This window comes from Triturus cristatus, chromosome 5_1, assembly GCF_964204655.1.
Source record: "Triturus cristatus chromosome 5_1, aTriCri1.1, whole genome shotgun sequence".
NCBI classification, from domain to species: Eukaryota; Metazoa; Chordata; class Amphibia; order Caudata; family Salamandridae; genus Triturus; species Triturus cristatus.
In genome coordinates this window covers 543421283-543436192 of record NC_140587.1, presented here as the reverse complement: position 1 = coordinate 543436192, position 14910 = coordinate 543421283, and the positions used below count along the sequence as shown (strand labels likewise).

The 14910-nt window shown below is 42.5% G+C and overlaps 1 protein-coding gene across 1 annotated transcript in view; it reads right to left on the bottom strand.

The window, feature by feature from the left end:
* The window catches only part of JPH1 (junctophilin 1), a 454495-nt gene that overhangs the window by 64284 nt on the left and 375301 nt on the right, over positions 1-14910 (bottom strand). The window contains exon 4 of the mRNA XM_085605419.1: positions 10203-10837. Within this exon, the coding sequence (XP_085461545.1) occupies positions 10203-10837 (635 nt within the window). The remainder of the gene's footprint in view (positions 1-10202; positions 10838-14910) is intronic.

Sequence of the window (14910 nt, the reverse complement as noted above, 5' to 3'; positions counted from 1 at the left end):
CTGGGGCGATGGTCTCCAAGGCGGAGGAGATCCACCTGCGAGCGTGTCAGCATTTGGATCGCTCGTTAATAGTGGTTGACTCTCTTGCAATACTGGTCCAAGGGACTCAGCTGTTAGCTTTTTCCAATTTCTTTTTGGCAGATAGCCAGTTTCCCTGCTTTGAATTGGTTTTTCCAGACTGAAAGAAAACAGAATTAGGCAGTGGTCTGTCCATACCAGTTGATATGGGTCTCAGCTACCAGGGTCGGAATATTAGAAAACAGGAGATCTAAGGTATGACCTGCCCTGTGGGTGGGGAGTTTTACATGCTGAATCAGGTTTGCTTCATTGAGAGACAAGGAGAGCTGAGATACATGCGTGCATCCCGGGTCATTAAAGTGCAAGTTGAAATCACATAACGCCGAAAAGTTGGAATACGGCAGTGATTTCTGGGCAACAAAGTTGCAGAGATCAGAAATTATGCCTGGTGGACAGTTTGGGGATCTGTATACCAAGAGTCCAGCAAAGAAGATCGTGGGGCCGATCTTAATACAGAAGTTCAAACCTTCTGTCAAACCCATATTGTGCAGCACTGAAGTAGAAATCTCCCAGGAGTCATTTACCATAACAGCTACCCGCCCTCCTCTTTTCTACCCATCACTATTTGCACAGCATATTTTTAAGCCTGGGGGAATAGCTAGAGCTACCGCCGATACAGTTTCATCTTTCAGCCAAGTTTCCATCTAAAACATTACATCCCATTTGTTATTGGATAGTAATAGCCAAATATCTTCTGCATGTTTAGGCAGAGATCTACAATTGATCAGGCACGCTCTAAACTTGCCAGCCTGCATATTCTGCCCCCCTCCTTACTGCACCCCATGTATCAATTGCCCTGGAACCAACTAGAGTGCGCCAGAACCATGTTACATCCTTTACAGTTGCAGGGGAGTGTATCGGTCGCTAGGTTAATGGCATGTTCACAAGGACACGAATTCCTCCTTAAAGTGAGGCATCTCGCGGCCAGCAAATTCTCTTACTGCTACTAAATCGAGCAGTATGGCTGGCGCTGGCCACGGACCGGCCCGGGACGGGCGCAGACGTGCTTACCTTTGATGCACCAGTGGCGCGTCCGAGCTCCCATACCGGTTAAGTAGCTAATAAAACACCGGAGATGAGGGAGCTGAGGCGGAGGAGTCACGTCCCTCCGCACAATCGGCTGGAAGAGCCGCGGAGGACCAGGTACCAGCATCTAGGTAAAGTGCCAAGTGCCGAAAATGAGATAACCAATGACTTAATGTTAAAACCACTAAAAGATGCCCAGAATGAAGTTAAGTACAGTTTACTGTTAGAATAATAAAAAAATGTTCAGGGTCCAAGTAGCTTTGCCTTACCGCGCGCTGCTACCTACCACTGCTTGCCCGAGCCCCCGTAGCTATTGACTCTTGTAAATGAATATTGCCCATCTGTTCGAGACAGCCCTGTCGGCCATACATCTTGGCCGCGCACTAGGTCCTAATGGATTCCCCAGCGGGTTTCTACGTTTCCACATGTCCCAACTAGGCACACATCTCCTTGCGGCACTTAATGAAGCCTTGGAACAACATATTCTACCTCCTGATTGGCGCCACGCCGAAATTTTAGTATTCCTTAAACCACGGCGCCCACCGGAGTAGCCATCATCCTATCGCCCAATCTCTCTTTTAAATTTCAAATCTAAGCTGCTGGGCAAGGTTCTTGCCAACCGCCTTCGTGCCTGCATTCAAGAGCTGGTCCACCCCAATCAGGCCGGCTTTATGCTGCACCACTCTACCCAGCATAATATCCGACGAGTCTATAACACCATCGCGAAAGCCCCGGAATTGGGTTGCCCTGCAACCCTCTTATTAGCCGATATAGACAAGGCGTTCAACTCCTTAAGCTGGACCTACTTATACCAGCTCCTCCAAGCCCTCAACTTTGGCCAGCTCTTTTTGTCTTTTATACAACTACTATATACAGAACTTGCGGCTTCGGAACAGGTAGCGGGGATGCGACCAGCGGACTTCCCCATCTGTCGGCGTACAAGGCAGGGGTGTCTGCATTCCCCACTATTATTTGTGCTGGCAATTGAGCCCCTGGCGGTGTGGGTGAAGCAGCACCCTGTGATAATTGGATTTGACTGGTCAGTAGGCAGGTCCGACAGGATCGCGTTGTCCTTTTCTTCCTTTCAGACCCGGGGTTTTCTGGCCCAGCGATAAAACAGATATTCCGTGTGTTTGGTGAAACCACGGGCCTAGGTGCTAACCCAGTGAAATTGGTATTGTTCCCAATATGGGGGCACCGTCACCACACGATACCGCCTCATCCAATTTAAATATCTCCACAGGGTGTATTACACATGCTCCCACCTATGGCAGATGGGTGTCATTCCATCCCCCACCTGTTTGAGATGTGGCGATACAAAGGCAACTTTCTTGCACACAGTCTGGAGCAGTGTGGCACTGCAGCCGTTCTGGCGCAAGGTCTCCTCTTGTCTAGAGCGAGTCCTGTCCTGGAAGTTGGCGCTTGAACCCAAACTATTCCTTTTACACAGCAAAGAAGGTGTCGGGGGAACCATTATAAGCAACATTTATTGATTCTAGGCCTCACATTGGCTACGCCGGACATTGCCCAGTCTTGGAAAGGGACATACCCGCCACCAATAAGTAGGTGGAAGAGGGCCATAGATGAGTGCATGGCGGCAAGTGGCCATTCATCGGGCGCAAAGCTGCCCGCAAAAACACAGGAAGGTATGGTCTCGGTGGGCAAAATACAGTGGGATTAATCTCCCCTCTGTACCATTTTTTTTTTTTTTTTAAAACCGTTTTTATTGCAGAACAATATAATAAGCAGCTTACATACATAATGATCCTGCACCGCCAGTGCCAGTGCCATTCCTTGCGTGGCCATTAGGCTTTCGCACACAGCTTGTTAGCCCACATCCCAGAGGCCGGGCAGCGGTGACAAGTAGGCCATTGTACCGAATCATAGTTCAACCTGTACCTTTGCTACGAACATAATAGGGTGTCTGCGTTCCGCTTTAAAGTTTCCTCCCCCCTTCTCCCCCACTCCCCTCTCTACCATCCCCAAACTCTCCATAGTCAGGCAGCATTTCCCGTAATATGACAATCACAAGTTGGGACACCTCGGCCTCATATGCACGCATAGTAGATCCCCCTGGCATGGGGGAACACTGTGTAGTATGTGCCCAGTTTTTGGTTAGTCTGTTTGTCCACAGGCTGTATTGCTGTTTAGATATATGGGTACCACCCCGCAATGTACTGTATCCTGAAATATATGCAACCAGATTTGCCGTAGTGTACCACAAAAACTCAATAAAGTTTTTTGTGTAAAACTGACTGCCAACATCAAAATGGATGGCTGGCACTGTCAATTAAAAGATTGTGTGATGTATTATTAAACATTAGTTTTATAAATAGACTTTTGTGATATAATCAATTTTGAAATTTATATTGATTGATGTGAAATTATTTGGTATCAAAATAATTGGAAAATAAATTATTCTTCATTAAATTTTGTCAGGTTGAAGAATATTTGGAGGTGTAAGTTTTTGGTATTTGCATTGTTTACTCCCTGATTTGCATGTTACGTATTTAGGAAACTGTGACCAGTGGGATTTTCTGGTCTTTTTTAGGTTGAGGACAGCAGGCTATGAGCGGGCGTAAAACCCCATTTCGATATTCATAACATTTGCCATAAATTCAGTAGATCATACGATGCCCTAACATAAATGTACTGGATGTAAGGAGATGCTCACTCATGCATATAATAAAGAATCCCATTACAACGAAATTAGTAAGATTTACCATAGTGACCCAATGGCAGTTCTTCACCCATTTCCCCCGTATCTGTCGATGATTATTTTACGCTGTTTGGACTGAACACATTTTCCTTGTGCTGACACTCCATGTCCAATCACTTGCTCTATAAGCTCCCTCTGATTCTTACTCCCAATCATCCAGAGTGATTACTGAATTTGCACCAGAAAGAGCATCATTACAAAATATATCCTTTCACCAACAACTGAGGATTCAGGAGCATGGATAAGAATTACAGCAGGTAGAGGTATGTTTTAAGCTGTTTTTGAAAGGAGAAATGTTTTTCAGTAGAGCAGAGATAAAAAAAAAAAGATCATTTCAAAGAGTTGCATTAAAATACAGAAAGAACAGCCACCAAGCCATGAACACATTCGCTGCAGTGATTAGAGAGACCAAAGGTGCATGACTTGTTATGAATATTATGTATTTTCCTTTCAGGAATCTCCTTTTCTGAATTACATATGTTGACTATAAGATATAAATGTTGAAAGATAAAATGCATACTTATTCATGCTATTAATATTTGCCACATGATATCAAGTTTGCTCGAATATATTTCTACTATTTCATATGAATAAAATATCTTGTTCTAGTGATTGTTTTATGGAAACAGATAAGTTTGTAAATCGTTTAGCGCTTTTTAACCTAAAGAACGGTTTCACAGAATGCAAGTAAGTAAAAGGGTGCCAAGCCCTTCTCTGTTAATTATTTATTATGAAAGGTTCAAAACTGAATAGACAAGTTATATAAACTAAGAACATAGTGTGAAATGATAGAGGGGACTTCGTGCCAACGACTTCAGACAAAGTTTATGGAGAATCGTATCATCTTCCTTTGCTGACGGCTGCTGGAAGGAGCACTTAGCCTTCACTCTGTGGTCTCACTGGCCTTCCTTCCAATGCAGAACAGAATAGAAGATGCTGCTATTTCCCTGAACATTGGCTTAATTGTTCAGAGAAGGTAAGTGGGAATGATCGATCTCTGAAGCTCGAATTAGGCTTTTTCTTTGGTGCCAAAATCTATTTGGTTAGCACGAAAGCTTTATGATTTAAACAATATGTTACAATATTTGTTTACTGTTAACACTCTTGTTAAATGAAGTGGCTACAGTTTTGCGGATTCTTTTAAAAGTTACCATCTATATTGGATAGGATTTTGAATGTAGAAAGACATGTTTTAAATACATTTTGCTTTCTAGTATTCTGGAGTGTGGCTTTCCCTAATTAAATTGGGTTTGGATACCATTAGTTATCCCTGTAATATCTCTCAGGACTGTTACCTGAAACACATATCACTCGAATACTGCTCACTGGTTTGTGGGGTGGTTGCAGTCCAATTGGCTTTCGGTCTTGGGTTGACACACTGCCAAAGTCCTGAGCGTGAGTGGGGTCTCTTTGGTCTGCAAGAATTGTGAAACAATTTTTAAAAGGACTTTTTAGGATTTTGCCTCCAGTTAGACCTCCGCCACCCATGTGGCAGCTCATCGTAGTCCTTGCTCAACTCATGAGACCGCCTTTTGAGCCAATTCATAAGGCGGACCTTAAATTTCTCTCATGGAAGGTAGCCCTCCTTCTTGCTTTAATATCAGCCAGGAGGGTTGGAGAACTTCAGGCTCTCACTATTCAGGAACCGTTCTTACAGTTTAAAAAGGACACTCTCATCCTGAGGACAAATCCAAAATTCATCCCAAAGGTCCCTTCGGATTTTCATTTGAATGAACCAGTCATTCTGAAATCTTTTTTCCCTCGACCGACAACTCCAGCGGAGAGGTCTCTTCATTCTTTGGATGTTCAAAGATGTTGAAATTTTATCTCCAACGCACCAAGGACTTCAGGAGATCTACTCAGCTCTTTGTCGCCTCAGTGCACCTTGCAAAGGTTTCCCCCCTTCAAAGCAGCTGGTAAGCCCGTAGAAGGGCGGGTCCGGGCGCACTCGACAAGATCAGTTTCATCTTCCGCTGCTCTTTTCGCCGGAGTTCCGATCAAAGACATTTGCAGGGCAGCTACATGGAGCAGTGCCCATACTTTCACGAGACAATACTGCTTGGACTCTTCCATGCGGAGTGATGTTGCAGTGGGACAGGCAGTCCTGAGGAATCTCTTCCAGTGAGCGGTGAGCTTTCCCTTCTAACCCTCCTTCCTGTTATTGGTTCGCACATTTTGTATCTGATTATGTTTACTGACTAATGTTTTGGTAACTTATTTTTCTTATGATGTTATAGATTCACAGTTATTCTATGGTTTAATACACAAAATGTGCTTTTTTTCTAACTGCTAGCTATTCTGATACAAGCTATGGGAATCTATGAAAGTTCCAATACTGGAGTAAGAAAACAAGTTACTTACCTGTAACTTTGGTTCTCCAGTATTGGTAACTTTTAATAGATTCCAATGCGCCTGCCCTCCTCCCCTGGGAAAGCTCAGCCTTCAGCATATTCTGTTATACTGTTCCACAACGGCTACAAAAATCTGAGGCTCTCTCAGGAGGGTTCTATGGGGTGAGGCTGATCTGATTGGTTGTTGCATTATTTTGGTCTCTTTTACAAAAAGAGGTGGATAAGCTACAAAATGAGATGAGGCCTAGGCCTTTTTTTCTCTTTTGTGCCTACTGCTATGGTATTTTTTATTTTACAGAGGCTCCCATTCCGACGATGGGGAATGATACAAGCTAAGGGAATCTATGAAAGTTCCAATACTGGAGTAAGCTGGGCACATCCAGGTGTAGAGCATTTCTGTAACCTAGTTTTAAGAACTCTCATCCGAGGTAATGCTTATCCAAATGTAGATAGGGAAGAATTCTACACAAGCTATTCAAGAAGCGAATACAGATGAACACAAGCTCGTTTTCCTGAGGGACACATGATAAGCCAAAACCAAACTTTGTGGACTTTGGGAACAGGGATAGGACTGTTGGCCACAAAGCTTGGTCCACTCAGAGCTACATTTCAATGTGTCAAAGGGCTATTTTTCAAAGAGTCTAGAGTCCACCCGCAGATAAGCTTAAAATTAAGAGGTGCATCCCTGTGTTGATGATTTAGATGGACAATAGTTTGGTGTCATTTGCAGAGGCATAAACTGAGCACATTAGAGCTCAAGAGGATCTATGCAGGCCCTAAAGAGCTTAGGGGTAAAGGATAAGCCTTGTGGAATGCCACACATAAGGGTTCTAAGGTCCAGAAAAGATGAAGACAGGCATTTTGGGCTCAATCAACCAGGTAGGACCCAATCCAGCTCAGTGCAGCAGCTGCAACCTCTCTTGAGTGCCATAGATCACATAGCTGCCTTGCGAATCACCTAAATAAAAAGGGATCTTTGGAAAGCCTCTAACACTGCACAGCTCTAAAAGAATGAGATGCATTGATTACTTAACACATGATGAAGACATCCAACGTCCGTCTTTCAGTATGCATGGTAGCCATGTGATTCTTGAAGAAAGATCAGTCAGAAGGCTGCAGAAATGTTATTAGGTAAGAGATGTGTGTTCTCAATCGGGAGCCCTGTCTGGAGTAGGGGAAATTTTTGACCTGTTTGCATAGGCTTTGCTTGTCGGGCACAACCTGTGCTAAAGGAGTTGGAATGTGTAAACCTATCTGCTTCCTTTGACAGGTAAGATTGTTCATTTTGGCAGGAAGTCTCCAATCTTCTTGGGATCTTCCTAAGGTTTTGAGGAGTTGGCAGTTTCTTTCGTTCGAGCATTTAAAAGAGGTGTTCCCCCACATGATCAGAAAATATGACCTACTCCTTCTGTGGCCACCACTTTAGAGTTTTGTCTCTAGAGTTTTCAAAAACCAAGATACCCATCAACACTGAATATCTTGACTTTGACATAGTCCTTTAAGTTCTTGGACACACTTGGGTGCCAACCACAAGATGTAATTAAATAATTTTATACCCAAAGCAACACTAACAGCTACTGAAGTGTCAATTGCAATGTGATAGCAGCATTTAAAAGAGAAAGCAAGTCAAATAAAAAATGGTAAAAAAATTCTGTCGGATTCATAGCATACAAGAAATAAATCAGCATCTAGGCCTTATGCCTTAGCTTTGGGAAACAGCCTTTACAACGCGGCTGTTTCCACGCAGGGCCTTTACCACGCAGCCGTTACCACGCGCAGCAGTTACCACGCTCAGCCGTTACCACGCATATATTGTTACCACACATAGCCTTCACCACGCAACGTACGTGGTGAGGGCATATGCTGGTAACAGTGGTAAAGACACCTGTGTGGTCAAGGCTATCGGCGTCGTTATGAGGAGCAAAGCAATCCCTTCCGCTTCCTCTTTCAAGAGTTGCCTCGTCGTCCTGTTTAGGTGAGCAGGATTATTTTTGGGATGGCTTTTGTTGCAGGTATTTTTTAGTGATTAGGGCAGGGGTCGGGTATTTTCTAAAAGGGCGGAAGGCTGTGGGTGTCGCACTGGTTTCTAGAATTCGGGCTAAGGAAAAAGGGCAGGGCAGTGGGGTGGTGCAAGAGTATATTTTTAGGGATTAGTGCAGTGGTCGGGTATTTTTAAAAAGGGCAGGGCCGCTGTGGGTCGCGCTGGGTTCTAACTTTAGGCCTTAGGGCAGGGTCGTGGATTCTTATAAAAAGAGCGGGGGCAGTGGGGGTCGTGCAGGGGTGTATTTTTAGGGATTAGGGCAGTGGTCGGGTATTTTTTTTTAAAAGGGGAGGGGACAGTGGGATTCGCGCTGGGTTCTACAATTAGGTCTTATGGCAGAGTCTGGTATTTATTTTAAAAGGGGAGGGGAGGGGGTAGTGGGGGTCATGCAGAGGAATATTTTAAGGGATTAGGGCAGGGGTCGGGTATTTAAAAAAAGGGTCGGTGGGGGTGGTTCAGGGTCTGGCTTGAGGACTGAGGGCAGGAATTAGGGAACATTTTTAAATCGCATGGACCTTTACCATACATGCTCTACAACAAAATACGTTGTAAAAGCATGCGCGGTAAAGGTTGTACGTGGTAAAGGCATTTGCGTTGTAACGCATGCGTGGTAAAGGCATGCGTTGCAACGGAATGCGTTGTTGCATCATACATCCTTAGCTTTGTATCTATGAATGTCCTATATTTGAAAGGTGATTAGCTTGGTGTGCTCAGCACCAAGGAAGCTACAGGTGATAGTTGTATTTATTAGTTTGAAATAAATAAATGCATCAAAGGGTAATGTTTTTCTTCCTAAAATGGACAACTTTATATGCGAGTGAAGTACGAAGGTTAAAGACGGAGTGCAAGAAGCGTGGCCATTATAATTCGATTCAGAGACGATGGTATGAATATGAGGAAGTGGCATGTTTTGGATAAATAGTGAAGTTGTAAGAAAACGAGTATAAGAGCCTTGACTGTGAAGAATTCCGGGAATTAAGGGCCCTTTAATACAGATATGTTGATGGAAGCATGATATGGCTTGCCACGTGTTGAAAGAAAGAATAGAGAATATCCGCATACCTCGAGCAATATTCGCAATAGAATAGGTATACTTTGCTTTCCCTTAAGGTTGAACTTTGAAAACATTGTATATTTGAGTGCCCTAGTCCTGAGGAGGCCTGTAATTGATTTGGCTGAAACGCGTCGACAACAATGGTGAAGACACTCATGGGAATTTGGACTTTGTGTTAACTAGTAGAGAGTACTTCAAAAGGAACGAGGTTGTAATAGTAGATCTCGAAGTGACTCTTAAAGAGTGTTCTTTTGGTAGGAATGCTTCAGAGAAATAAGGTCAGAAGCATCCTGATTAACTATTAGGGTATCACTTAGACAAGGTGCAATAAGGAAAATATTTTTTCTGTGACAAAGGTGCAAATATAGGTGTGTTGAGTTTGCTTTATGTATGTAAATAATGTACATGTTTGTATATATATGAAAAGAAAAAAAGAAAAAAACGAGATATAGTTATGTGAGATAAGTAAAGTATGAAATAAATATACATACTTACATTCAACCTAAGAGTATATCTATTTTCTTAGTGAAACTGTTTTTTGATTTCTATGTGGAAATAAAAATTTAAAAAGATTCCTTATAGAGAAAGAAGATAACTCATAGGAAGAGATAATTTAGCTATCTCCTCTAATAGTTGTTACACTATTGGTCCCGAGGCATTATTTCTATATATTGTAGCTTGGTGTGCTCAGCACCAAGGAAGCTACAGGTGATAGTTGTATTTATTAGTTTGAAATAAATAAATGCATCAAAGGGTAATGTTTTTCTTCCTAAAATGGACAACTTTATATGCCGGTCTCCGGTGTTGAGGAATATATAACTCGGAATAAAAAAAGATCGGTGCTAAGCAATGGGGCCACTATTCAAAGGCGGAAATTGCCCAGTCATTTTAGATGCATAAAGACGTTTAAGAAAACAACCTTGCAGTACATACCGGATGACTTTCCTCGATTTTCATGGAAGGAGGTGGAGTGTTAATGGCTTGTTTCTTTGGTGCAGCAGGTTCAGGTTTCTTAGCTTTTAGCTCCGGTTTGATTTCTTTGGCTTGCGGTTTTACAAAAGGTTTCTTAGGACTGTGCTTGGGCGGTGGTGGCATTCGCGCAAGTGTTGAAGGCGATGGGACAGCATCTTCTTCTGGCTCTAAAGGAGGCAGGGCTGCGTCTGCCTTGACCTGGTAGCCATGGTAATTGCTGTGCAGCTGCCCATTACCAGGGCTCGCAGGTTTATGGCTTGCTGGAGACTTTGGCAGAGGCTTTATTGGCACATCATCTTTTGCAAATGAATTGTAAAGCTGAGGCTTCAAGTCAGCTGTCACATTCTCCTTGGCTGGAAAGGGATCCTCGTTTCTGTATTCGCTATCAGCAGTGCTGAAGTTTTTTCTTTTCACATTTGCAGCGAGGACTGGCGGTGTTGGCTTCCGCTTTGCCTCAGGGGTTTGTGGGGGTGTGGTTCCTCTCCTATAAAAATGTGGCGACTCCTTGGGTGACGGTTGCTTTTGTGGCACCTTCTCTTCTGGCATCTCTTTAATGTCCATAACATCTTGAAATTTCTGTTTTATGTAATCAGGGCCTGAAAATGAAAAAAACTAAAATGTATTACATTATGGCATCAAAAAATATTTATGAAAATAAAACAAACGCGAAGTTTGAAATACTTTTTCTTTTTCTGTAGTTATAAATAAGACAATGATACTTTGGGGCACAATCGGAAATATAGAAACGTCCCGAAATAAGACACATGTAAATGTTAACTAGGCACACAAATATAGGACTGTTGAGAAAATATAATTCAAATATATGCAAGTAACTTCTACAGTGCAGGTAATCCAAAGGATCAGTTTAATTTACATTGTTTTCCCATAGAGACACTTCACCAGTTGGCATTAGAGCTCTTTACATGTAATAATAACTATAGGATAAGCTTACAAAAACGACATTTGAAAATTGACCAGAAGGTTCTGGTAGATCACAAGAGGGAGCTAAGTGGTCAGGGGGTAGAGATAGGAGACCTTGTGGAGATTCTTTACTATAAAATATGCTAGTGTGACACACTACACCTTTAAAGCACGCCACTTTAAAGAGTTGTAAATTAAATTTGTCTTGTGACATCTTGGTTCCCAGAGCTGAATTAACATATCCTCAAAGTTCTTAGTTAAGGTATCTTGCAAATATGTAGGTCTTTGGGTTATTGCAGAAGAATAGAATATCAGGCATTGTTCTTAAACGGATTTGGAGATTGTTCCAAATTGTGGAGGGGGATCTGGAAAAGAATTATCTTTGAGTTTACATCGTTCAGAATCTAGGGGGTTCCAGAGTGAAAGAGTCCTAGCTGTGGGATTTTGTTACGCCGCCAGAGATTTTCAGAACATAGAATGGGTAACTGGGCCTGACTAGATGGACTATATCCACTATGAGGGACTTACACAGCCTCATATCCTCACCTAAATAGGATTGTTTTGATATCATATGGTCCACTGATTAAAAAACACAAAGGTACCAACAGCAGCATGGGAAACCCATTATACATTGTAGTAAAACAATCTAACTTCATGGTTACTCCATTGAAATCTGGATTGAGAGACGTTGATTTCACAGCTTTTCCAATTGCAGGTGGAGCAAGTGTGATCACGTCTGTACAAAAAATAATCATACAGTAGACATTATAGATCTGAGAGATTGTCACAGAGTAAGGTTTGGTTATTAAATTAAGCAGATGTTTTTTACGGTCAATGGGTGAGCACATGTTATGACACAAGGGCATGGCCAGCAATCAAAGAATGCGCTGCATGGTCAAAGGCCATTCAGACCGAGCTTAAGGATTTGTCTTCCTAGGTACGTGTTATATCTGCAGGCCATACCAGGTTCACAGAGGCTTTTCTATATATATGATCACTACAGGCAAACACTTCTGTGAGCAGGGCTAAAGGCTGTGAGGTATGGGTCATGAAGGCTGAGAGCAGCAAAAGGCAAAAAGTGACACCCGGCAAAAAGGGCCAGCTGAACAAGTACAAATTAGTAGGGGATTCAGTGAGCAAAACGACTGGCACAGAGAATATTCAAAGTTTTAGCATTATATCAGACTGCATTAAGCATGCCCACTAGCCAGATGAGAATAGTTTGCCAACTGCCACACCAAAAGCTCTTTCGATACAGCAAAGGTCATGCATAATGAGTTCTAGGGATTCAAGGAGTAGATATAGGCAGCTCACAAATAGAGGCTCTAACTTCTGAAAAATACGAAAGTAAAAATATATTTGGTTTATGTTAAGAAAGGCTGTCCATGGTAAGCTACAAGTACAGGGCTTAGGTTATCACCAGCTCTGGCAAAGTCTTTCTACTCGTGCTCTTCAGTCCACTGTATGCGGAGTCCACATCTCTTATAAGTTGGCTTGCAACTCTTGGCAGTGGCAAATTCTATACTCATAAACAACCACCAAAAGCTATGCCCAGGAGATTACAGCGGCACAGAGGAGCAAAGTGTGATGTTCCCTTAGTCCTCTGTACAAGAGTGAGGTCCATGTGTGAGTGGGATGCAAGCGGGGCACCAACTGCATCTGAAGGACAAACCCTATTAACACCTGCAGTGGTGTATGGCAAAAAAAGGGAGAGCAAAGCAGGCTTAGTGAAAGGTATAATAGTAAGACAGAAGGTGTGCCAAGAACTCAGAACAAGAATGAAGACATAGGTTCTATGCTGGGGCACCACAGGTGGGACTATATATAATTCTCACTCAGATATCCTTTTATGGGAACATAATGTATATCAGTCAACAACAAAGTCTTGAGAAGCAACAAATAAATAAATAAATAAAAGAGTATTCAGTAGACTGTCCAAATATCAATACCCGTGGAACTTCAGCTAATCTGTGTCCCCTGGAAATAAACCTCAGGGGTGCAGAATTTTATAAAACATCCATTCGTGCAATGGATTGGAGTCTACTTTTTCTGTAAAAAAAAAAAAAAAAAACAAATCCACTTATCCTTTTTGGTACCATACAGTGAGGTGACACGTTATGTGAGCTTTCTCCTACTCTCTGGGTGCTGATAATAAATATGCCAGGGTTTATGAGTTGATAATAACCACACACATATACAAACTATACATTTAACATATCTTCCAATTGCTAAATGAGAAGATGTATAAAAGGCATACAACACATTTAAGGCCTCCCAATGCCTTTCTCCCTATAAAAGGCCTAACCTGGCTAATGTCCCTAAGATGTGTGGTGCATCACCGTGGTCCACTGGAGAGGCATCCCCTGAATGCCTAGGAAGGGCAATAGTGTTTTAGCAGGAACAAGGATACTATTATTCCCGGCCCTGGCTATGATGTTACTGGGGGGGGGTGGGGGCGGGGCAACCCAAATTATGGTGGTGGTGCCAAAATAGGTACTATGCCTTGAGAGCCAAGTGATGCAGCATGTTTCCCCACCATGACATACGTTACTGCAAGGGCCTACTCTCATAATCCCCGATGGTGGGTAAAATACATATTACTGAAAGGGCCCGCAGCACCAGCTGGGGACAAGATACATAAAGTGGGAAAGTGCATAGTGCAAACCCACATATGTCCAGGGCCTAGTTACTAAGGGAGACAATTACCTAAAATACGACAAGATATTGCATCCCATCTCAGCCTAGTTTAAAATATCACTATAACAGGGGGTCAATCTAGTTGCTGTTGAGTAAAGGCCCCTATATTTTAAAAACGAGACCCAGTTACTATCTTGTAGATATACCTTATTAAATATCCATCTCTTAGGGGGCCTAATTTCTTCCCCCTACTTTGAATTCGATTACCAGCATTGCGTGGTCTGAGAAGCCATTATGCAAAAATTTTTGATGAGAAAATTTTAATAACCTAGAGACCAAGAAAAAATCTATACGAGAAGAAGATCTATGTCTTCCCGACCAACAAGTAAATTCTTTTTTTTGTGGGAATTTTAATCGCCATGGGTTACAAAGATCCAGTAAGAATATATTCTGCATAATAGACCTTCTTGACTTTGGTTTAGATTGTTTCTTCGAAGCATCACTGGAATCTAATTTTATATCCATAAGAATATTAAAATCCCCGCCTATAACTATATCCGTCCTAACCATCAGCAATGATTGAAATAACTCCTCATAGTTGGGGGCACGGTCTTCCACTGGGGCATAAAAACTAACAAAAGTGATTGGCCTATTCCTGTCTTTTATTACACACGTGACCCAACACCACCGCCCTGCCCCCCCCCTCTTCAAACTGGATAATTTCCGCATCTAAATTCCGATTTAAGAAAAGCGCGACCCCCTTTTGAGATTCTTGAGCGCAAGAAAACCCGCGATATGAGGACCAAGTTTTAAACATATAACAATAATTAATTTTATCCGCAGGAATATGAGTTTCTTGCAACATCACAACTGCTGGGCACTCTGTTTTAATCCATAGCTCGATGGCTCGCATTTTTTTCCTATTATTCAGCCCATTAACATTAAAGGAAATCACTCTAAGCCCCCCAATAGACATATATTTAAATCATTGAAATTAACTTCTTGCCAACATATTTTCCCAACACTGCCCAACAAGAACTTCAATTTTCCATTTTTTCCCCCACCCAACCCATTCCCCCACCCAGGTGGTCCCCCCCTGCACCTAGCCCCG